Source organism: Lethenteron reissneri, chromosome 35 (genome assembly GCF_015708825.2).
Source record: "Lethenteron reissneri isolate LAM-NWPU_2019-01 chromosome 35, ASM1570882v1, whole genome shotgun sequence".
NCBI classification, from domain to species: Eukaryota; Metazoa; Chordata; class Hyperoartia; order Petromyzontiformes; family Petromyzontidae; genus Lethenteron; species Lethenteron reissneri.
In genome coordinates this window covers 120,842-145,224 of record NC_083813.1, presented here as the reverse complement: position 1 = coordinate 145,224, position 24,383 = coordinate 120,842, and the positions used below count along the sequence as shown (strand labels likewise).

At 47.4% G+C, this 24,383-nt stretch overlaps 1 protein-coding gene across 1 annotated transcript in view; it reads right to left on the bottom strand.

The window, feature by feature from the left end:
• Nucleotides 1–13,097, bottom strand: part of LOC133350778 (nibrin-like) — a 37,229-nt gene extending 24,132 nt beyond the window's left edge. Inside the window, exons 1-2 of the mRNA XM_061565503.1 lie at nucleotides 12,882–13,097; nucleotides 10,150–10,253 (exon numbers count right to left, since the gene is read on the bottom strand). Coding sequence (XP_061421487.1) covers nucleotides 10,150–10,253; nucleotides 12,882–13,082 — 305 coding nt within the window. The 5' untranslated portion in view covers nucleotides 13,083–13,097. The remainder of the gene's footprint in view (nucleotides 1–10,149; nucleotides 10,254–12,881) is intronic.
• Nucleotides 13,098–24,383: the final 11,286 nt, after the last annotated feature.

Sequence of the window (24,383 nt, the reverse complement as noted above, 5' to 3'; positions counted from 1 at the left end):
CTCTAAAAAAACTTCTATTCCTTCGTGATCATGGACAGAGGAGGAAACCACATATTATGGTATGCCAACCTCTTTCACCAATATGTTGTCGATTAGTGCCAACATTAAGAGTGAGCGCCTTCTTTACATTCAACTGAATCAAAACCGCCTGCGTGTGAACAGTATGCTCATCTCTGGGATGCCATCAATGCCAAAGGAGATGCAAACGGTCACAATGTGGGCTGATTAGTTATTTTGCCTTCATCCTTCACAGCTCCACCAAGATGCATGTGTAATGTGAGGATATATCAGGCTCACTGACGTATCACAACTCGTCATGATGTTTGGCTCTGCCGGTCCTGGTCAATAGCCAATGGGGGGAAGCCTAGGGGCGTGGCCCTGATGTAATGGAAAGGTGACAGCTGTAAGTAGAAGATTGGTTTTGCTGGCTTTGGCCACAGCCAATGGGGAGCCTACGAGGGAGTCTGGAATATTCCATAGAGGCTAACCAGGATTGGTGGAAACGTACCACGTGACCCGGGTATTAAATAGGGGTGGAGACAAACAACACGTGGTCAGAACTGGAACGAACGGAGGAGGAGGCCACGCGAGAGTGGGGCTCCAAGTTGCCACGTGGCTGCACGTCTCTCTCTCTATCTATCCCTCTCACACTGCCGGTCAGCAGCGTGAAGGAGAGCTGTAATGAAAAGTAAATAAAAGATCGGATTCCAGAAGTCGCCTCAACGACCTTTATTACACATGCATGAGAAGACTCAGGATGCCATGACATACATCAGCCAATATGCCACGCCCCATCTCTTCATCACCTTCACTTGCAATCCCAAATGAATGGAGATCCAGGTTTACCTTTATCCAAACCAAAAGCCACCAGACAGACATGACATCTTAGCGAGGGTCTTAAAACTCAAAATTTATGACCTCATTATGCTTATTACGACCAACAAATGCGGTGTCTTTGGATAGACAAGCAGTAACTTGCACACCATTGGGTGGCAAAAACGTCGTCTTCCTCATGCTCACATTTTGCTATGGATGAGGGAAACAATTCATGCAAGTCACATTGACACATTTATCAGTGCTGGGCTACCTCACCCCCATCAACACCCTGCCCTTTTTCTATGTGGTCTGTTACCAAATGGTCCATGGCCAATGTGGCCAGTTCTATCCAAATGCGCCATGTATGCAAGACCACGGGTGTACCAAGAGGTATCCACGGAACTACTTAAAAGACACTCAGTCAGCCCTTGATGGCTATCCTCTATCATCGTCACAGAAATACTGAGCATGGTGGATTGCAAATAACGCTCAGACCTGCCACTAACTCGCTAATTAACGTTTAAAACCGGTGGATCGTTCCCTACTGCCCTCTTCTGTGCAAGATCTTCCAGGCCCACTTTAATGTGAAATTCTGCTATTCTAAAAAAAGCCATCAAATATGTTTGCCAATACATCAACAAAGGCTCTGAACATGGTTGTCTTTGCCTTACAAAACAGAGGGGCAAAGTGTGCATGAGCTCAAACTTTTTTTCCAAGGAACATACATCAGCAACAATGAGGCCATTTGCTGAATTCTTGGCTTCCCCATCCATGACCGTTCCCCCACAGTCGTCCATTTGGCGCTTCACCTCCAAAATGGTCAACGCATCTACATCACCAAATGCCCTACAACAGGCCCTAGCTCCACAAGATACCACCCTTATAGCGTTCTTTGTTTTGTGCCCAAGTGACCCATTTGCTGCCAACCTGCTCTTCCATTAAGTTCCCTCCTACGATACATGGACTGATAAAAAAAAAAAATGGAAGCGACGTGCTGCTGACGGTGAATCTGATGCCTTCGGACGAGTCTACACAGTTCATCCCCAAAATCAGCAGTGCTACTTTCTCCCAATGCTTCTCCATGTTGCCAAAGGGCACACATCTTTCCAATACCTCTAAACAGTGGAAGGAGTTCATCTACTTGGTTCTTTCGGTAAAGTCATGTAGAATGGAAATAATAAAATAATAAAAATAAAAGATAATAAAATAATTCTCACGACGTTTCGGCCACAACGCAAGCAGCCATCCTCAGGTGAAGAACAGGTCTGTCGAGGAGACAGTCTGAATGACACACTTCGCTTCAAAGGTCAGAAGGCAGGAGAAAGATAGCCATCAAATGTCATAAATTCCACACAAGAACAAAGGGGGGGGGGGGGGGAAGTCGCAAGGGGTTGTTAGGATAACACCCATTCCTTCAAAGGCCCTTTTACAATACAAAACCAGGCCACAAAATATATATAATTATATTCTTAACAAAGAAAATAGCATCGACAACAAGAAAGCACAGACGGGTTTGAATCCTCATGTATTAATTCCATACGGACATTATTTACCCTTAATAATTTCTACGCGGCCGGGCCGAAGCATCAAATAATAATTATGGCAGTCAGGGTCGCTCCTAAAAAAAAAAACATAAAAACGAATTCCCTAGCCCCGGGATATCAGATTAAATAATAACAAGAAATCAAATAATAAGTACGAAATTAAAGTGGATCTCCTAGGAGAGTTAAGAGCGGAGAAGTCTATCATAATTAACCAACACGCAACACTCCAGGGGAAGCGAGCAGCTCACAGCCGTCTTTGTCTTCCCGAGAGAAACGACCACGGAACACACACACAAAGCCAGGAAATGACCCTCATAAAAGTTCGTGGCGAGCGGGAACGGCTCGAGAAAGGAAATTAACAGATGCCTCCCAAAAATAAATAAATAAACACACGCGCAGGGTGCTCCAATGACGGAGCATAGCCGTCTTTGTCTCCCCGCAGCACGGACAGCAAGATTTGCACACGCGAGCAAATAACATTTCCCCATAGGGAGATCAAACCACGACTCAACCGTGAACACGGCTACAGCATACCTGGAGTCGCTTGCAATCAAATCACAATGATACTAAGCAGCCAAATGAATCGCATATTAACTTCCAAACCAAAAACAACTTAAGCTGTGTGAGACAAAGGATAAACGCCCAGAGCGAGGGAAGGAATTATAGAAATCGCTTAACGCGTAGGCTTTCGCGACCAATATTATTCATAATCAAAAAACGTGGATTATGATTTTTGTAACCTCGGTACGAACGCGAAGCGTCGGTCTGGTTTAGGTTGATGACTCGTGTGGCGCCGTTCGCGAGGAAACCCCACCCCGCCTTCCAGAATTATTACGGACAGCTGGTCTTTAAAGCTCCAATAAACACACACGCGACACATACGGACGGACACGCACACGACACACACGGACGAAACGCACACGAACAAAGGGAAAAGTTATATGACCCGGCCTTTGAACAACTCGGAAAAACTGAGTGGATTTTCCCAATATAAGCCGAGGAAAAATCCATTCAAGACATCTCGTCTCCGGGGCTACGGCCCCCACCAGAGATCTCCAGGGCTCCTGCCCCATTTCATCTCAACGCCGACAACGAAGAAGCTCTTCCGTCATCCAGAATGACGATGTTCGCGGGGTAGCGACGTGCATCGACAAGCCGAGGTCTGCACCACCTAAGAAGAATGGCTACCCTGAGTCGCCGAGCTGCGAGTGAAGCTGACGGAGACTCCAGCTATCACTCTCGAGCAAACAAAGACACCCAACGTCCACCCAGCAACGAACGAAGCATCGTTCATCGCCAGAGTGACGACCAGCGAACAACCTGCAGGAAGGGCGGAGATCGCCAAGCGTTGACCAAGCGAGCAAAGCAGAGAGCACGAAGCAGTGGAGAAAGCCTGATCGAACGGCTGTGAGGAAGAGGACAGCGCCAACGCATGCGCCGTGTGTTCAATATGCACACACGGATCAACCAGCATCAACGAAAACCGACTCGTCATCCCAGCAGTGGAGAAAGAGAGTCAAAGCCTTCCGAACGAGCGCCGCCGCCAGAGCTGCAGAGAACGGGCCACCGCGCCGTCAGCTACCGAGGACCGCCAAGCGCCACTAAGCGCCGCCGCTCACCTCCCTGCGGAGAAAGTCGCGGCTGCAACCCGCACGGGCGAGAGGAATCTGCGAACCAGGGTCGTATCACTTCCCCCACTCACAGACTCAAGGAAGCACATAGTGAATATCGTGTCAAACCTGTTTCTTTGCCATAGAGTCTCGCCGAAGAATTAATTAAAACAGAGCCAGATTCGCTCTCCCACCAACACACACGCCCTCACCCACGATTGTCTCAAACATTCCGTTAACAGATATAATCTTGCCAACGAATCGATTGATGTGCTTAGCCTCTGGGGCATAATAAGTTGCCTGTATTGCCTTCATATGAATATCGTTGCATGCCTGTTTTAAAACTCCGCCAGTCGCCGGTTGTGCTCGATACATGGGGGAACTACTGAGATGTCTGGTGGGAAAGTAGAAATTACGATTGTTAGAAGAATGTTAGCCTTCAGTTCGTTAATTGCATAATCTCGCCAATGAATCGATTGACGTATGCTTTTTGCCTTTGCATGCTAGAATGTTACATGTTTGTTTAGAATAAAATTGTTAACACTGAAGTATCTCGAGTGTTTCTTCCAAGTCCATGCAAAACTGTCTTATTCCTAAGAACTGTAGCCTGCGATGAGATATGAAATTGGAGACCTAACATAACATAAAAACACAAAGATAATCAGTAAATGTTTAATCAATGATAATCGTGTTATCCTGATTGATACAACTCTGGATAAACGAAACTAAGCTTAATTATCATAACTGCACACATTAACATAATCGCAAGCATTCGCATAAATTACTACGATTATCTCCGTGATGATCATAATTTATGCATATAATTACACACATTAACATAATTTATGCGATTTACACATTTTTGAAATTTCATTAATTTTTATGATTTTTATCAAAATTCCATAATTACAACATATACAACACTGGGAAGACCTTTGTTTTCAAACTGCTCCTCGCTAATGCTCGCCAGAGAGAGAAAATTGCTCTAGCTGTGGCATCATCGGGGATTGCTGTGTAAGTCGATGTATGTGTGTGAGTCGATGTATGTGTGTTGGAGTCCATATGTGTGTGTGTGTTTAGTTCCATGTGTGTGTGTAAGTCGATGTCTGGCTGTGTCTTTTTTGCCCGGGCAACGCCAGATGTCTGTGTGTGTACGTCAATGTGTGTGTGTGTGTTTAAGTCCAAGTGTGCGTGTCAGTCCATGTGTAATGCGGGCGTAAATGGGCGGGGCGGATATGACGATCCGAGAGGGAGGAGTCAGGGTGACGTGGGGGAGAAGTTATAGCGGGGAGACAGGAAGCTATCTGGGTCAGTCGGGGGAGTCGGGGGAGTGAAGGGTGGTGAACACGTTGGGTGGTCGCCGTGCCTCAGCCTGGTGGCTGAGGGGCTCATGACGGCGCCAGCCAGCGGGGTGGAAGGGAGAGTGGAGGATTGAGGTTGGAGATGGCGAGATAGCCACAGAGGCCACGAAGGGCTGAGGTAGGAAGTGGCGAGATAGCCACAGAGGCCACGAAGGGCTGAGGTAGGAAATGGCGAGATAGCCATAGAGGCCACGAAGGGCTGACATTGGGAGGTGGCGAGATCGCCACGCACGGAGGAACAGGGAGCAGCGATGGAGCTGCTGGGGGAGCAGCCAGAGGGCTGTGCCAAGAGCCTGCAGCGGAACTGCAGGAGCGTGGAAGGCTACGGGAGCGAAGGCAGATGTGGGGCTGCCAGGGAGAGAGTCTCAGGAGGAGTGCCGTGTGGGAAGGAAAACGCGAACCCCAAATAAAGGACACGGAGTCAGCGAGAAGCGTCTGAGTCCTTTTATTACACTGGAGTCAGAAGTGAAACGGCATCTCAAAACAACTGAGAGAAAGAAAAAAAATATATAATATTCCTGCTACATCATCCGACGACGACGACCTTCCTCAGACAGTGGACCTGCCTGCGATGGAAGAGGAGATCCGTTCTGGAACGAGTACGGGTCCGGGTGAGCAAGGTGTCGCCGCGTCGGTGGACCTGTCTGTGCCGGAGGATGCCAACTTACGATGGAGACAGATGGTGATGCAGATGGGGACCTTGGAAATCGTGCTGGCGCGACTGTGTGAGTTCACCACGCCGAGGACGACGTCGGGGAGGCCCGGTGGTGATCCGCAGGCCTCTGCCTTTCCTGCGCTGCCAGCGCCATTGCCACGTGGCACGAAGACGCCATCTTGGGCGTGGCAGGGGAGAAACGGCGGGAAGCCGCCATCTTGTCTTCACCGCGGCGGGAGGACGCCGCCATCTTCAACATCGCGGCGGAGAGGCAGCCTTGCGCTGCCATCTGGAGGTGCCGCGGGGTGAGCAGCCTGCTGTGAGCTGCTGTTTTTCGAGGGGGTGCTGCGAGGAGAAGACGCCGATGCTGCAGCTGCTGGGGCGGGAGCTTCCCGTCCTGGCTCGGGTGCGTGACAACGGAGCCGTCAAGTCGCCGAACGAGTTCTGCGAGGCGTCTCAAGTTGCCACCCTGCCGTCCTCTTCTTGCTGCAGCCCCGGGCGAGTCATAACGATACGCACCCGGCCTTAACACACACCTCACTCATCTTTCGAGGGCCGGGGGGGCTATTTTGGTTTTCTCTTATGACTCGATTGTGCGGAGCGCGGTTCGGACTGTGTATGTGTGTGTAATAACGATGAACGCGCTATCTGCTTGTTGCTTGGTGTCAATATAAGTGTGTGCGTGTGTTGAGAATGGACGGAGAGTCTGCTGTATTTGCTGAGTGTCAAATTGTGTGTGTGCGCTGCTGCGTGGAGTTCTTATCTTGATGGTGAAGTTAATTATTAACTTGGGAGCGTCGGGTATCTTGCGCTGTATTATTTGTGGGTTACCTTGTGCGATGGGCTTAATTGGAAAAAAAAAAATATCTTTTTTTTGGTGTATTGTGCTGCGAGGTGCTGTGTGCGATGCGATTGTTGCAAGAGAGAGAATAATTGTGTTGTTGCTGCAAAGTTACGACAGGATTAATGGTGTGTTGGTTGCCTGCAGATCTGCTTGCTATTGTGCTTAAATGTGCGCGTGTGATCGCGATATGCTGATTGCATGTGCTGTTATACCGTTCTGTATGGTTATGGGGTGCGATGCAGTGGTTGACTATTGGAATTGAGATTGTTATTATATTGTGCGTACCTGTTGGAAATTGGTAACAAATTCGAGGGGGACCCAAATATTTGGTTGTATGGTTGTTGTGCACACGAGATTGCGTGTATATTATAGAGGGGGACCCAAAATTTTGGTTGTATGGGTGTTGTGCACACGAGATTGCGTGTATATTATAGGGGTAATTGAGCTTTTTGAAAATGAGGGTGCGCGATGACGCCATTGTGGGTGGCTTAGATGTTAATGCTAATGGGATCGTAAATGGGCGCCAAGTGGCGTCGTGTATTGGTTGATTGCATGCAGCCACGAGTTGCTTTGCGAGTTGGGTTGTGTAACTAATGTGGTTGGTAAAATATTGGTTAAAAATTCCACGATATGACAGCTGTGCGCAGCAAGCTGGGGCTGTGCGTCTATCGTTGTTGGGGTTGTTACAATAAGACGGGGGATGCATTTTGTGACCCCCAGCATAGGGAAGCTGGGGTGCACGAATGGAGAAAACTGGCCACGTGTTCGCACGTTGGGCCGCCATTTTCTGGCCACGTGTTCGCACGTTGGGCCGCCATTTTGCGCGCACGCGGGGTATGGCGACGATGCGCTTTGCGGAAAGGGCCGCCATTTTGAGTGCGCGCGAGATATTGCGCGAATGCGCTGGGCGAAGGGGGACGCCATTTTGAGCGCGCGGGAAAAACCGGGGTGGGGCAAATATTCCATCTGTTATGCCTGCCATTGTTGATTGGGTGATGCACGAGTTGTGGTCACATCGGCCTATGGCTGATGGCTGACCTGACAGCCCGGAGGCGAAACCTCCGTGGTATGTCTTAAACTAATGGGCCATGTGCTCATATGGCTCGGGGAGTCATGGTTCAGTTGTGCGGTGGCAGACTGAACCTGGTGTGCCGGGGGCTCACGGGATCTGGGTTAGGGTGTTATTGTCTCTATAAGGGAACATTGCCCCGTGGGGGGAGTACATGGGGTCTGGCATTGCTGGGGGATGAACCTTCCCTGGGCTATAAAGCATCGGACTATACGAGGCTGGTGTGTGTCCATCTCTGATGGGATAGTAAGGGAGGAGCATGGCCGAGTTGCTGCTCATCCCCGAAATTGCACTAGCTGAGAGTATGGTCAGTGGATGTTGCTGTGGGTTGACGACCACGGTGGGGGTTAGGGCGAGTTAAACGTTACCGCTGGGGAGCGTGGCTCTCTCCACGCGAGGGTGTGTGATTAGGTGTTTTGTTGGGTTGCTGAGAGTGACCGTGGGTACATGCTGTGTACGTGCGATGTCTGTGCTGGTCCTCAAGGGAGGACTGCTGGTGGGCAAGAGCAGGAAATTTTGTTGTTGTTGTTGTTACGTGTAAATAATATTGTTGTTAAAATGTAAATACTGGGGCATCCATTGCGTTTATTTTGGGTATTTATGGGGAGTTTTTTTTAAGCGGGCTGGATTTACATCATCTCCACTACCCTGAGGCCGGGTGGCTGTCGTGTACGACATGCGGATGTGCGTTGTTGTGCTGTGCCTCAGGGGATTGGATTCTCCTTCTCGTCACAGATTCTTCAGCTCCCGTCGCACTGGGTGTTACCTGGTGTGCTAGCTGGATGAGGACTTGAAGGAGCAATTGAGCGCCGTTCGTCATTCTGCTCTACCACTTGCTCTTTGACGTTGGACTTGAGCCGAGCGGATGGAACTGCAACATGGACACGCACTAAAACATCACATTTCTGGGTTGTGCGCGTTGGCCGTTCTTGCGTGTCAGTTGCCGTTTTTGTTCATTGTGCCATTCTTATTCTTGTTGTTGTTGTGCGGAGGACAGGCCGGTGTTCTGTTCCAGTTCCTGATACCTCCCCTTTCGTTGCTTGTGTTGTTGTTGTTATAATCTCCGTTGTGTCTGGGGGACTCCTGATTGTGATGCCTTCGCCCGCATTATTTTGTTCTGTTTCAGCCGAGGACGGCTGGGATTTTCTCTACGGGGGAGGGTAGTGTAATGCGGGCGTAAATGGGCGGGGCGGATATGACGATCCGAGAGGGAGGAGTCAGGGTGACGTGGGGGAGAAGTTATAGCGGGGAGACAGGAAGCTATCTGGGTCAGTCGGGGGAGTCGGGGGAGTGAAGGGTGGTGAACACGTTGGGTGGTCGCCGTGCCTCAGCCTGGTGGCTGAGGGGCTCATGACGGCGCCAGCCAGCGGGGTGGAAGGGAGAGTGGAGGATTGAGGTTGGAGATGGCGAGATAGCCACAGAGGCCACGAAGGGCTGAGGTAGGAAGTGGCGAGATAGCCACAGAGGCCACGAAGGGCTGAGGTAGGAAATGGCGAGATAGCCATAGAGGCCACGAAGGGCTGACATTGGGAGGTGGCGAGATCGCCACGCACGGAGGAACAGGGAGCAGCGATGGAGCTGCTGGGGGAGCAGCCAGAGGGCTGTGCCAAGAGCCTGCAGCGGAACTGCAGGAGCGTGGAAGGCTACGGGAGCGAAGGCAGATGTGGGGCTGCCAGGGAGAGAGTCTCAGGAGGAGTGCCGTGTGGGAAGGAAAACGCGAACCCCAAATAAAGGACACGGAGTCAGCGAGAAGCGTCTGAGTCCTTTTATTACACATGTGTGTGTGTGTGTGTCTATGTGTGTCAGTCGATGTATGTGTGTTAGTCCATGTGTGTGTAAGTCAATGTGTGTGTGTGAGTCCATGTGTGTGTCTCTTAGTCGATATGTGTGTGTAAATCCATATGTGTGCTTAGGTCGATGTGTGTGTGAGAGTCTACGTATGTGTGCGAGTCGCTGTATGTGTGTACATCGATTTGTGTGTGTAACTCCATGTGTGTGTATCTAAAGTGGATGTCTGTGCGTGTGAGTCCATATCTGTGTATGTGTCTAAGTCGATGTGTTTGTGTGTGTGGGTCGATGTCTGTGTATGTGTCTAAGTCGATGTGTGTGTCTTTTTCGCCGGGGCAAAGCCGGGTACTTCCCGCTAGTTTGCTATATGGGGGATCTTTGTCTTTGTGGGTGGGGTGCACACCGGGAGTGGTGGGTAGGGAATGAATTATGAGACAGCGAAGGCAGTGTGTGGGCCCTCACCTGCTGTGGCTGGGTTGTGGCGAGCGGCTCCTGATGGCCGTGACGAGCGTGGAGAAGAACGCCGGCTGCACGATGGGGATGCTCGTGATGAGGGCGCAGATCGTCTGTGGCAGAGCACAGCAAACACGGGACCACACGCCCATTACTCCACCGCCACCACCCGCACGACCGCCTCGTATGCCCATGGTGCGAGGCAGAGAACCGCAGAGCAGCAGTGGAGCAGTGGTAACAACACCCAAGCCTCGCAGCCAGAAGGGCCTGAATTTGATTGCCGATACGGGCGCCTTCCTTTGTGGAGTCGTCTACATTGGTTTCGTCGGGCTTCCCCGGTTTCCTCCCATTGCTAAATAATCACGACACAATGTAACTGGTATTGGCCAAAGAGCCCAATGCTGAACCATTACCTGGTAATTGGTTAATGTCCATGCGGTGTTTTAACTCTGTTACAGATGTAAGAGTATGTACGGTAGAACACCCCTTGTTTGTAACCCTCTTATCCACAAATCCCATAGCCGTAAAGGCCAATTTTGTTATCCACAAGTCCCTGAGGATTTACTGATCATTCTAGTAATGGACAAAAACACATCATTGCAACTGTGATAAAAACACGATGAAGGATTCTCCCTCATTGTCTTGGAGGGCGTGGCAGTGGCGAGATGTTAAATCCCTCGCCTGGTATGCAAGAGGTCGTGGATTCGATTCCGACTGATGTCTGTATATTTGGAGTTTGCGTGTCTCTCTCCCCGTGGATTTTTCTCCGGTTCCTCCGGTTTTTCCCTCAACATTTAGAATCAACACCACGCGTTTAGAGTATTTGGCTGCTATAGATTTCCACGTGATAAGCTACTTCGTTGAGCAATCATTTGTGGCCAGGTCGCTTCTGAAAAACTGGGACTAACCTGGTAAAATAAAAAATAGGTTAGTTTTTTTTTATTCCACTCATTTACCCAAGGAAATCCTTACGGAGTCTCAAGACCTTTATAGGTGGGTTTTGCTGGACTTTCTCAGTAGGGGCAAGGATAGAGATGTGTTTCTCAATCGAGTGGGTTGTGGGTAAATTTTCGTATTTGGACCTACTCTTGTTGGAATGACGTCGCGGGAACTCTCATGTCCACTGTGAAGTAGACAAATGTGTATATTTTCATCAATACACCCGCAGTATTAACCAGGGCGGCCTGCAAAATTCCAACCACGAACCTCTACAAAAAAAGTTTCTGGTGGGCTTTAAAGAAATTATTTATTTGTAAACTAAGCACATGAGATGGCGCCACCGCCAGCCTATGCATGTGGCCTGTAATCCGGCACTTTCGGCGAGGGTTGGTGGCTCAAACACTGATGTTGTGGAACTCCCTTCCCATGGGCGTTGAGGTGCCATAGCCTGACTTGCCAGATGGCAGTACAGCAAGTGGACGAACCACCATCTGTTTACATCTCTATGGGAACAAACATTAATCGTAAATTGGCTGGAAACATATTTAAGTAAATACATAAATAAAAACAATGCAGCAGGAACCTCCTGAAAAAGAGTCTAATGACCCAGTGTGGCTCTCCCGGATGATTGAGTATCTCTCTCACCAAAGGAACAAATGCGAACACGCCGAGCAAGCAAAACCTGGCTTTGTACATTGCAGTACAAGGCACTGGCAGCCTGTGCAAGCAGCATCCTGTGAAACATCAAATCCTGCAAATTACTCAATTGGTATCACACATGGCAGAAACATTACTCCCTACTGTGAGAACTTGGCAGGAACCCTCCTGAAAACGAGTCTTGAGACTCGGTGAGGCTGTCTGGAGTAAACAAACGGAATATTACGAGCAGGCACCACAAGGGGATTCACAAACGTAACTTTAATATGCTATGGGCCGATTATGGGTTTTAAAAAATCTGCACAACTGAAAATCTAAAGCTTCTTCCTGTACAAGTACATGGGCTTTAACTCAGTCACTAAAAAACTAAACTATTTATATTTTACCAGGTAAGGCCCATTTGAGCTGTGTAGCTTCTTTTCAGAAGCGACCTGGCAATGAATCATAGCCCAACAAAAGTGGCTTATCGCGTGGAAATTTATAGCAGACAAATACTAGAAATGCATGTTTCTAAATGTGGAGGGAAACACTGGAGGTCCTGGAGAAAAATCCACGCAATCACGAGAACATGCAAACTCCAAATATACAGCAGCCGTTAGGGTCGGGATCGAATGCACGGCCTTCTGTATACCGGGCGAGGTAGTTGACATCTCGCCATCGTGGCAAAATATTACTGCTCACTCGCAAAACTGAGCAGAATTCCATGACGAGAAAATTAACTCCGACAGGCCGCCAAGGAGATGGAGCGGCGAAATCAGTTCACACACAGGTGCTGGACAGATTTGTACATTGCAATATCGTGAGAGATGGTTGCTGCTTGGGGAGGCAGTCATCCAGCAGCGAATTAATGGTTGATGATATCAACACTGTGGGCCAAAGTCATAGTTACGGCTCGGCTCAGGCTTGAGCCACTCAGCTGCTTTCAAAAACGCATGAGCGGCTGAGCCATGATTTGACAGAATGTAACTGCGTGGCTTTGTGCCGGCTCACTAGAACCAGAGCCAATCCTGAGCAGAGCCAATCCTGAGCAGAGCCATTACTACGAATGCAGGGCCAAGTCGCCATCCCTTGTCGTGTGACCAGTCTACCAGGTCACATTCCCACCGGTTCCAGCGGTGGATGGAACCCAGCACGGGAACCGTTACCTTCACGGTGACCTTGATGGACGTCATGACCAAGTGGGTGCAGTCGCTGGTCCATTGGGAGACGAAATGTCCTCCCAGCACGAGCAGCGCGGAGCTCAGCACGTGCTTGGATTCCGCATCGAGGCAAGAAGTGCACACGACGAGCGGGGAGTACGCCACTCTGCACAGAGAAGACGGCGGCCCAGCACTCACTCTCAACATTCATATTACAAACAGAGCGCCGGGTGGCTAAAACACAGCAAGTTGGCACAGTATGGGGCACAGGTGGTGCATCGGTGGTGCATCGGTCAGTCAACCCATGGCATCTGGGTCTGTCCCGTGTTCTCCTGCCAGCGGGCGTTCAATACTTCACGTGGCCTTAAAGTGAACATAGCTTGGGACAAACGCCGTGGTGACGTCACCGCCACTTAGTGGCAAATGCTGGTTATTGTTGTTATGTATGCATACGCTTGTGTAACGGTTAGCACGCTGCGCTACAAACCCGAGCACATGCGTCCGATTGCCGCTCACGGCCAACACCAGTGACAATTACCTGAACTGGTCCTGCGCCTCCCTTAGGTCAACCCAGCCTCAAATGAGTACCTAGTGCGGTGTGTAAAAACATCACCACTGGGGAGAAAAAGGAGTCGGGCGTGGGGCTGGCCACCCACTCCCTCATGTACCGTTCTGGCCTTCATAGGTGCTACTTGCTAACAGCATTTGCCCCAAAAGTCTGTTAAGGCTATATGAGGAATATTTGTCTGGTTGTTGTGTATGTATGTTTAGGGGTATGTATCTTTAATCAAAATATTGCATGTGGATAATCCCTTGAGCTAGAACATCTGGTTTGCATGATTGGTACATGTACAGCAATCACATCATGACACATACACAATAAAAATTGATAACTCGCACGGGGTAATACCAATCGCATTTACACTAACCTCTGCTGCTGTAACTTCCTCTAATGCTAAACGAATTCTGTCTAGAACTAGCTTAGCTCTTATCTCAGAGAAAATCAGCATTACGCACACCGAACTAGATCAGTTAGACAAGACACTCTACAAATCACACTTATCTTTGACTGCAACAATGTCCACATCGGATTGGGAACATGTAGACAATATGACTGCCTCTTCAGCTGCCGCTATGTCGACCAAATGTAAGGACAACTTGATTTCCAAATTCAACCGCCTCTCAAATAAGAGACCGGACCCACACACTGAAAAGCTAGACGTTAACAAAGTCGTAATTAATCGCAGTAACAGTTCTATTTCTGATAGTCTGAAATCCGTTTTAGCTAAAGGACTAAACTTTGCAGTCACACCTAGACACATACCAGTTAATGATATCATTGCCCGAGTAGATGTGGCTCTCAAGGGCCTGGGTCACATCGCTGCAGACGTAGCAAGATCTGAAATCGCTGCAACCCTCAAAAACGCTAAGATGCCAGCTAGTAACATCAGCAAAGATGAGCGTTTTGAATTAGCTCAATTAAAAAATAGGGATGACATTGTCATCCTCTCAGCCGACAAAGGCAATGCTACTGCCATCATGGACAAAATAGAATAAAACAACAAAATTCAAGAACTACTCAACGACTGGCTCGTTTTTTGTCTGAAATCCTGCGGCCTTTCACTGGAAAAACCACCTCTGCGGTACTAAACTCTACTGACCTGGTATCGACAATCAAGGGAATTTCCCTGTCCCCAGACGACCTGCTTGTCAGTTTTGATGTGATTCTAGATTTGAAGCTTTCGTGACTGCAAGGATTCATATTCTTAGGCTTTTTCGGTAAAGTCACGTAGGTAAAACATTAAAAGTAAAATAAAATAAAAATCACGACGTTTCGGAGGCAACACAAGCTTCCGTCTTCAGGTGGAACCGTCACAGCCACGACAGCTGTATCAAATAAATGAGAGATTGCAAGAGCTACCACTCCGTATATATGGTTGGAGAGGGGGGAAGGGCCAAGTACGGCACACTTTTTATTCATATGGTAAGGTGAGGCTTAAGAGGGTGAGCCTTTGTTATGGAGAGGTACGGTTTGTGACTAAACCTGGCCTACATAACAATAGTGAGAAAAGGAGAAAACAACTAAACATGGTAAAACAAGCCTGGCTGTCTATCAATAACCTGTAATAGTTGTCTGTCAAATAAGATTGGCCAAATAAGTGTAGTTAAATCTTTTTTGCGTGGTTAATCACATCTTTCCAATGATTACTCAGTTTGTAACCATCATCACGGTTGAAATTATGTCTGTGTTTGTATATTTGTATGGCTTCGTATACAAACCTTTGATGGTAGCCAGGAGGTTTGCAGAAAACCTTGGTCTCGGAAAAGACAATTTCATGAGAGCCCACCGAGTTGTAGCAATGATCGGCAACGGCCGAAGAATCAGTTCTGCCGTGTTTCAGATCTGACTTGTGCTCGCGGACACGATCATAAACATGACGTTTCGTTTCTCCAATGTAGCAATCACCACAAATGCAACTCAATTTGTAGACTCCAGGATACTGTAAGTCAGGAACGACATCCTTCACAGATGGAATCAGATCACGGATTTTATTCACTGTACTGAATCGGACTTGGATCTTATGTTTGTTGAGAATTTTGGAGATCTTTTTGGTCACGCCTGCTATGTATGGTAACGTGATAGTTTTGGTCGGGGTTTCATGTGGCTGTTTCTGTGTGGTGGGAGAAACAGCTTGGCGGATAGTGCGGTCAGAGTATCCGTTCATCCTGAGGGCCCGATGTACATGTCTTAATTCACCGGCCAGGTGGTGTTGGTCAGAAATGCCATGGGCTCTGTGGTATAGCGTTTTGATGAGAGAATTCTTTTGAGATGGGTGGTGGTGGGAATCCGGTTTCAAGTAGGAATCTGTGTGGGTGGCTTTCCTGTAGACAATGTCCCAAAGATCCGTCAGGCCTCCTCTCAAACAGAATATCCAAGAATGGTAGAATGGTAGTTTACCATCTTTCTCCACTTCCATGGTGAATCTGATGGATGGGTGATGTAGCCCTCAGAGGCATAGGACACATCCATGCGGATGTAGCAAGAGCTGAAATAGCTACTATTCTTAAGAATGCTAAGAAACCCACTAGTAACATCAGCAAAAACGAACGCTCTGAACTCGCGGACCTAAAAAAGAGAGATGATATAGTCATCCTCTCGGCAGACAAGGGCAATGCCACGGTCATCATGGATAAAGATTCATACAACAACAAAATCCTGGACCTTCTTAATGATGGGAGTTACTCCAAAATTAAAAACGATCCCACGAAAAGCCTAACGACAAAAACCAACAGTATCATCACGAGTTCGACTTCCCTAATCGAACCAAGCAAACGTCCCTCTCTAAAACCATCGGCGGCTAGACCTCCCAGACTCTATGGTCTTCCCAAAATCCATAAAGAAGGCACCCCGCTACGACCCATCGTGTCGACGACAAACTCTCCTACGTACAAACTAGCCCGTTTTCTATCAGATACTCTGCTTCCCTTCACAGGCAAGACCTCTTCGGCAGTACTCAACTCAACCCAATTAGTCTCTATGGTTAAGGACATGATACTATCTCCTGATGACATCCTCGTCAGCTTTGATGTAGTATCTTTGTTTACCAAAGTCCCAGTACCGGACACCCTAACAATAATTGAGGACTTAGACCAACATGGATTGAATTCTGATGTACCTGCGCTGGTTAGGCATTGCCTCACCAACACCTATTTTACCTGGAATGGCACCTTCTACAAACAGAATGGAGGGTACCCCTATGGGCTCCCCTTGTCACCAGTTATAGCCAACATGTTCATGGAAAAGTTTGAATCAGACGCCATCCAGACATCCACCCTGCGTCCTTCCCTGTGGAAGAGGTATGTGGATGACACTTTCGTCATCTGGCCACATGGCCTCCCAGCATTGAACCACTTCTTGGACCACATCAATTCTAGACACCCATCCATCAGATTCACCATGGAAGTGGAGAAAGACGGTAAAATACCATTCTTGGATATTCTGTTTGAGAGGAGGCCTGACGGATCCTTGGGACATTCTGTCTACAGGAAAGCCACCCACACAGATTCCTACTTGAAACCGGATTCCCACCACCACCCATCTCAAAAGAATTCTCTCATCAAAACGCTATACCACAGAGCCCATGGCATTTCTGACCAACACCACCTGGCCGGTGAATTAAGACATGTACATCGGGCCCTCAGGATGAACGGATACTCTGACCGCACTATCCGCCAAGCTGTTTCTCCCACCACACAGAAACAGCCACATGAAACTCCGACCAAAACTATCACGTTACCATACATAGCAGGCGTGACCAAAAAGATCTCCAAAATTCTAAACAAACATAAGATCCAAGTCCGATTCAATACAGTGCATAAAATCCGTGATCTGATTCCATCTGTGAAGGATGTCGTTCCTGACTTACAGTATCCTGGAGTCTACAAATTGAGTTGCATTTGTGGTGATTGCTACATTGGAGAAACGAAACGTCATGTCTCTGATCGTGTCCACGAGCACAAGTCAGATCTGAAACACGGCAGAACTGATTCTTCGGCCGTTGCCGATCATTGCTACAACTCGGTGGGCTCTCATGAAATTGTCTTTTCCGAGACCAAGGTTCTCTGCAAACCTCCTGGCTACCATCAAAGGTTTGTACACGAAGCCATACAAATATACAAACACAGACATAATTTCAACCGTGATGATGGTTACAAACTGAGTAATCATTGGAAAGATGTGATTAACCATGCAAAAAGAGATTTGTTGTGTCTATACCCTTTTTTTATTAAGAACAATTCAAAATTTATCTTCTTGGTTCTTTCGGTAAAGTCACGTAGAAGGGAAGTAATAAAGTAATAAAAAAAAACATAATAAAACAATTCTCACGACGTTTCGGCCACAACGCAAGCAGCCGTCCTCAGGTGAAAACCAGGTCCGTCGAGGCGACAGAGTCTGAATGAAACAGCACACGAGCTTTGAGCATATATATAAGCTGGGCGCATTGACAAAGGAATTTGCATATCAAAAGGAATTTAGCATATTTATGGGAAATGCAGGAATGTGATTAGTACTGCATATGCATGTGCATTATGCAGGATTAACAGCATCAAAGGGAGCTGCAGTTACTGCTGCTGCAGCAGTTGCTGCTGCTGCTGCAGTTTCAGCTGCTGCTGCAGTTGCTGCTGCTGCAGTTGCTGCTGCTGCTGCAGTTGCTGCTGCTGCTGCAGTTGCTGCTGCTGCAATTGCTGCTGCTGCTGCACTTGCTGCTGCTGCTGCAGTTGCTGCCTTATCCATTTTAATATAACACTATGTATTATTCTACCCACCCTAATGTGTATCATACTGCTATATGTTTACTGTACAATTACGACACCATACATTACTCTGCACACTGCACCATGCCAGTGAGTGGAACGCGGTCTGAAAGTCACCGTAAACGTGAACACAATCAGTTAAGTGTGTTCACGTTTACGGTGACTTTCAGACCGCGTTCCACTCACTGGCATGGTGCAGTGTGCAGAGTAATGTATGGTGTCGTAATTGTACAGTAAACATATAGCAGTATGATACACATTAGGGTGGGTAGAATAATACATAGTGTTATATTAAAATGGATAAGGCAGCAACTGCAGCAGCAGCAGCAAGTGCAGCAGCAGCAGCAATTGCAGCAGCAGCAACTGCAGCAGCAGCAGCAACTGCAGCAGCAGCTGAAACTGCAGCAGCAGCAGCAACTGCTGCAGCAGCAGTAACTGCAGCTCCCTTTGATGCTGTTAATCCTGCATAATGCACATGCATATGCAGTACTAATCACATTCCTGCATTTCCCATAAATATGCTAAATTCCTTTTGATATGCAAATTCCTTTGTCAATGCGCCCAGCTTATATATATGCTCCAAGCTCGTGTGCTGTTTCATTCAGACTCTGTCGCCTCGACGGACCTGGTTTTCACCTGAGGACGGCTGCTTGCGTTGTGGCCGAAACGTCGTGAGAATTGTTTTATTATGTTTTATTTTTATTACTTTATTACTTCCCTTCTACGTGACTTTACCGAAAGAACCAAGAAGATGAATCCCTGCAGTCACGAAAGCTTTAAATCGAAATTTAATTCAAATTTTTTTTTTTTATTATATTTTCATTTTATCTATATATCTTTTTTTTAAATTAAACAATGAAAACAACTCACTTCTCCTCACAAGCACACCAGGAATCCATGAAACATGGAGGGCGGTTAAAATGTTGAGAATTCGGTCACAGAGAGGTCATAGACATCCAGATGGACAAAAGATGTATGGACTAGCCTCCCAAGACATCTGGAGATGTACAGAAAAGGTGCAGAGTAAATAACGGTTGCAACTCGCGTTTTCTTAACGTTTTCCTTACCGAAAAGTAGAAATTAACAAAGATAATTAACCAACAAACAATAATTTTTTTATTATTAGTATATGTTTCCTACCTACACGACCTTCCTAAAAACTAAAGAGTACGCATTCCAGAAAGCTTAAGTGGAAACATAGTTACGCTTAACCCTCAGGACATTAAAATATAACTCAGAATAAAACACCAATCTCTGGAGAACTAACTTGGCGAAGCCCCAAAATAATAATGTGACGAGGATCATTACGAATATTCATTAAACATAGACGAATGATAACCCCGATACTAAGACTGAAGGAACTCATAAAATATAATTCAAGAATAAATGTAACACACAGGACCACATAAATGTATTGCAAACATCTCCTCAGCCACCTTTGTCTTCCAGCGGGGTCTGGCAAGCAAAGAGGGAGCAAAAGGTCACAGGGGGGAATCGGTGCCTGACATTCCAAAGTTATCTGTTTTTTTATTCTGTTTTGTTTTCTCTCGCAAGAGACGCGGAGAGGAGAGAGGGGAGTCACGTTTTGAGTTGGGCACGGGCGCACACAGCGAACAAGCAGTCTGGGTTGAGTCGGTGCTCAGTCTCGCAACTCGGCGTGCGACGCGGTGTTGCGACGGGGCTCGCAAGAGAGGTGTGGCAGTCGTGCCTCGAGGAGAGATGGCACGACGAGACATCGTTAAAGTGACAGTCCTGAGAGCAGTCTGTCCGAGTCGCGCTCAGTCTCGCAACTCGGCTTGCGACGCAGCGTTGCGACGGGGGCTCGCAAGAGAGCTGGGGCGGTTGTGCCTCGAGAAGTGATGGAACGAGGAGGGGTCGTTCGAGTCGCAGAAGTCTGAGTTCAACCTGGGTCGGGGCTGGGTTTCAGCCGTGCTCCGGCTGGCGGAGCGTCGTGAGGAAACGAAACACGATACCGATAGCAGGTGTCGCTTCTCGCAGAACGAAGTTAAGTGCGAGTGAAGCTGGCAGCTGCACGAACAAGGGAAGCACGGAGCAGAGAGAGTGACGAGGACGACCAAGCAATCAACCTGTAAAAGGGCGGAGATCGCCAAGTGTCGACCAAGCGTGCAAAGCAGAGAGCGCGAAGCAGTGGAGAAAGCCTGGTCAACGGCTGTGAGGAAGAGGACAGCACCATCGAATGCGCCGTGTGTTTGAGGGCACACCTACCAAAGACCAGTGTAAACAGACAAGACGTCACCGGGCGTCACCGAGCGTCGTGCCAACTCATCATCCAGCAGTGGAGGAGAGAGAGAGCGCAAGAGCAGCACGACTGGACGTCACCGGGCGTCACCGAGCGTCGTGCCAACTCGTCATCCAGCAGTGGAGAGAGAGAGCGCAAGAGCAGCACGACTCGGACGTCACCGGGCGTCACCGAACGTCGTGCCAACTCGTCATCCAGCAGTGGAGAGAGAGAGAGAGCGCAAGAGCAGCACGACTCGGACGTCACCGGGCTGTCACCGAGCGTCGTGCCAACTCGTCATCCACGCAGTGGAGAGAGAGAGAGCGCTAAGAGCAGCACGACTCGGACGTCACCGGGCGTCACCGAGCGTCGTGCCAACTCGTCATCTAGCAGTAGAGAGATGAGGAGCGCAAGAGCAGCACGACTCGGACGTCAACCGGGCGTCACCGAGCGTCGTGACAACTCGTCATCCAGCAGTGGAGAGAGAGGAGGAGAGCGCAAGAGCAGCACGACTCGGACGTCACCGGGCGTCACCGAGCGCCGTGCCAACTCGTCATCCAGCAGTGGAGAGAGAGAGAGCGCAAGAGCAGCACGACTCGGACGTCACCGGGCGTCACCGAGCGTCGTGCCAACTCGTCATCTAGCAGTAGAGGGAGATGAGAGAGCGCAAGAGCAGCACGACTCGGACGTCACCGGGCGTCACCGAGCGTCGTGCAAACTCGTCATCCAGCAGTGGAGAGAGAGAGAGCGCAAGAGCAGCACGACTCGGACGTCACAAGCAGAGACACGCAAGAGAGGCTCGCGGCGGCCACGCCCAACCAGAGAAAACTTCTGGCTGCTGTTTGTATCCTCCTACACCACACAAGCTAACGACACAATTAATATTACGAGGGGACAACGCACACACAGCACGCACACGAATAAGACTTTTAAAAAAAATTATCTTTGCGTTTCAAAAAGGGTTGCCATTCGAGGTGGTGCGTTCAATATCAACTGATCGTGCAAAGCAGTTGCTGCCGTCGAGTTACATGAATAAGAATGTTTTAGTCATCATTTCGTTAACTGCATAATTTCGCCAATGAATAAGTATTTTTAAATCCTTTATATTAAGTTCACTTGCTTGCTTGCTTGCGCGCTTACGACCGTGCAAATCTTTCGGTCGTTTTTTAACCCACTTCCCGTGATCCAATCGAGCTGACATTTTGCACACAGACTCGTTGTGCGTGACAATTTATTTTCGTGAAACATTTTTTCCAAAATTTTCCACTTTTAGGAAATCATATATTTTTCCTAAACACAGAAAATATTCAAGAAAACAACAAAAATGTTACATAATAACAATCATACAAAAACTGAAAACTTATAAGCCTTATATACGACTTTCCTTATATTTAATTTAAAATACCAATGTGATAAAATGAAACTCTTACTCAAGAAAAACAGAAATGAATAAAAATAAAACCGATGCCACGCATATAAAGGCTTATAGTGCAAAACTTTGGTTTAACGGGTTAATTTTTTAGTCATCCATTTTCGTTAATTGCATAACGAGTTACATGAATTTATTGACGTATACCTGCTTTCGCATAAGAGAGTGTCATGGGCTTGTTTAGAATTAAAATTGCTTAACACCAACTGTTCGAGTGCTTCTTTCCAAGTCCATGCAAAATGTCTTATTCTTGATAACTGTATCCTGTGATGAGATCTGAACCTGGAGACCTAAAAATTCATAACACACACACTAGGATAATCGGTAAATAAATCTATGATGAACGTGTTATCCTGATTGATATAACTCTGGATAACGAAGCTAGCCTAATTATCACAACGGCACACATTAACATAATCGCAAGCATCCGCATAAATTACTACGATGTATCTCCGTGATTATCATAATTTATGCATATAATTACACACATATTATAATTTATGCATGTTAATACACACATTAACAAATTAGTGCGATTTGCGCATTTTTTGGAAAATTATTAATTTTATTATTTTTATCAAATTTCATAATTCCAACGCATCCAACAGATTTAACTACACTTATTTGGCCAATCTTATTTGAAACAACTATTACAGGTTATTGATAGACAGCCAGGCTTGTTTTACCATGTTTAGTTGTTTTCTCCTTTTCACACTATTGTTATGTAGGCCAGGTTTAGTCACAAACCGTACCTCTCCATAACTAAGGCTCACCCTCTTAAGCCTCACCTTACCATATGAATAAAACGTGTGCCGTACTTGGCCCTTCCCCCCTCTCCAACCATTATATATACGGAGTGGTAGCTCTTGCAATCTCTCATTTACTTGATACAGCTGTCGTGGCTGTGACGGTTCCACCTGAAGACGGAAGCTTGTGTTGCCTCCGAGACGTCGTGATTTTTATTTTATTTTACTTTAATGTTTTACCTACGTGACTTTACTGAAAAAACCTAAGAATATAGTTTTGATGTGGTTTCCTTATTCACCAAAGTTCCTGTACCTGACACCATCGCAATCATTGAAGACTTGGTTCAAAGGACTGAATACTGGGGTTCCCCCCCCTGGTGAGACACTGCTTAACCAATACATACTTCACCTGGAATGGAACTTTCTACAAACAAACTGAGGGCACCCCAATGGGCTCCCCCTATCTCCGGTTATAGCCAACGTGTTCATCGAGAAATTTGAGACTGACGCCATCCAGACTGCCACTCTACGCCCGACCTTATGGAAGAGGTACGTAGATGACACTTTTGTCATCTGGCCACATGGCTGTCCTGCTCTAGACCAATTCCTCGACCACATCAATTCCATACACCCAGCCATCAGATTCACCATGGAAGTCAAAAAAGATGGCAAGCTACCCTTTTTTGATGTCCTAATTAAAAGGAGACCTGATGGTTCAATGAGCCATTCTGTCTACAGGAAAGCCACCCATACGGATGCTTACCTAAAACCGGATTCCCACCACCATCCATCCCAGAAGAACTCCTCATCAAGACTCTATGCCATAGAGCCCAATGCATCTCCGACCAGGAACACATTGCCAGTGAACTCAAACACGTACGCCAAGCTCTTAAGGCAAATGGTTACTCCGACTACACAATCCGCAAAGCCATCACTCCAACCATCAAGAAGGATCCTGTTGAGGAGCCTTTCAAAACCATCACCTTACCCTACATTGCTGGGGTCACAAAAAGATCTCCAAAATTCGGATTAAACACAAGATCCAGGTCCGATTCAACACAGTACATAAAATCCGTGATCTGGTCCCGTCTGTAAAAGATGTGGTTCCAGACATACAGTACCCTGGCGTCTACAAACTAAGTTTCCTCTGTGGTAGCAGTTACATTAGAGAAACCAAACGACATGTCTCGGACCGCATCCGTGAACATAAAGCAGACCTGAAACACGGTAGGACAAATACCTCAGCCGTGGCAGATCACTGTTACAATTCAGTGGGCTCACATGACATTGACTTCTCCAAGACAGAGGTTCTCTGCAAGCCATCTGGCTACCACGAGAGATTCGTTCATGAAGCGATCCACATATACAAACACAGAGACAATTTCAACCGAGAAGATGCATTCTGGCTCAGCAATCATTGGAAGGACGTAATAAACCATTTCGGATCTTAACTGATTGTGTTCACGTTTACGGTGACTTTCAGACCGCAGTCCACTCACTGGCATTGACTATATCTTGTATTCTCCACAGGGAATGGATTCTTTGCTCCGCTGCAAGTCTTCTACCACCACTCTCCATTGACATATTTCGTTGCTTCCTCTTATCTTTCATGCGACGGTCAATGGTATAGTGTATAGCAGATTGTATAATAATAAATAGTATAAAATTGTAATGTTTAATATAATGTATAAGGCAATATATAGTATTGTAATTGTATAGTGAATATGCAGCAGTGTGATATACAGTAGGGTGGATAGAATAATACAGTGTAATATTAC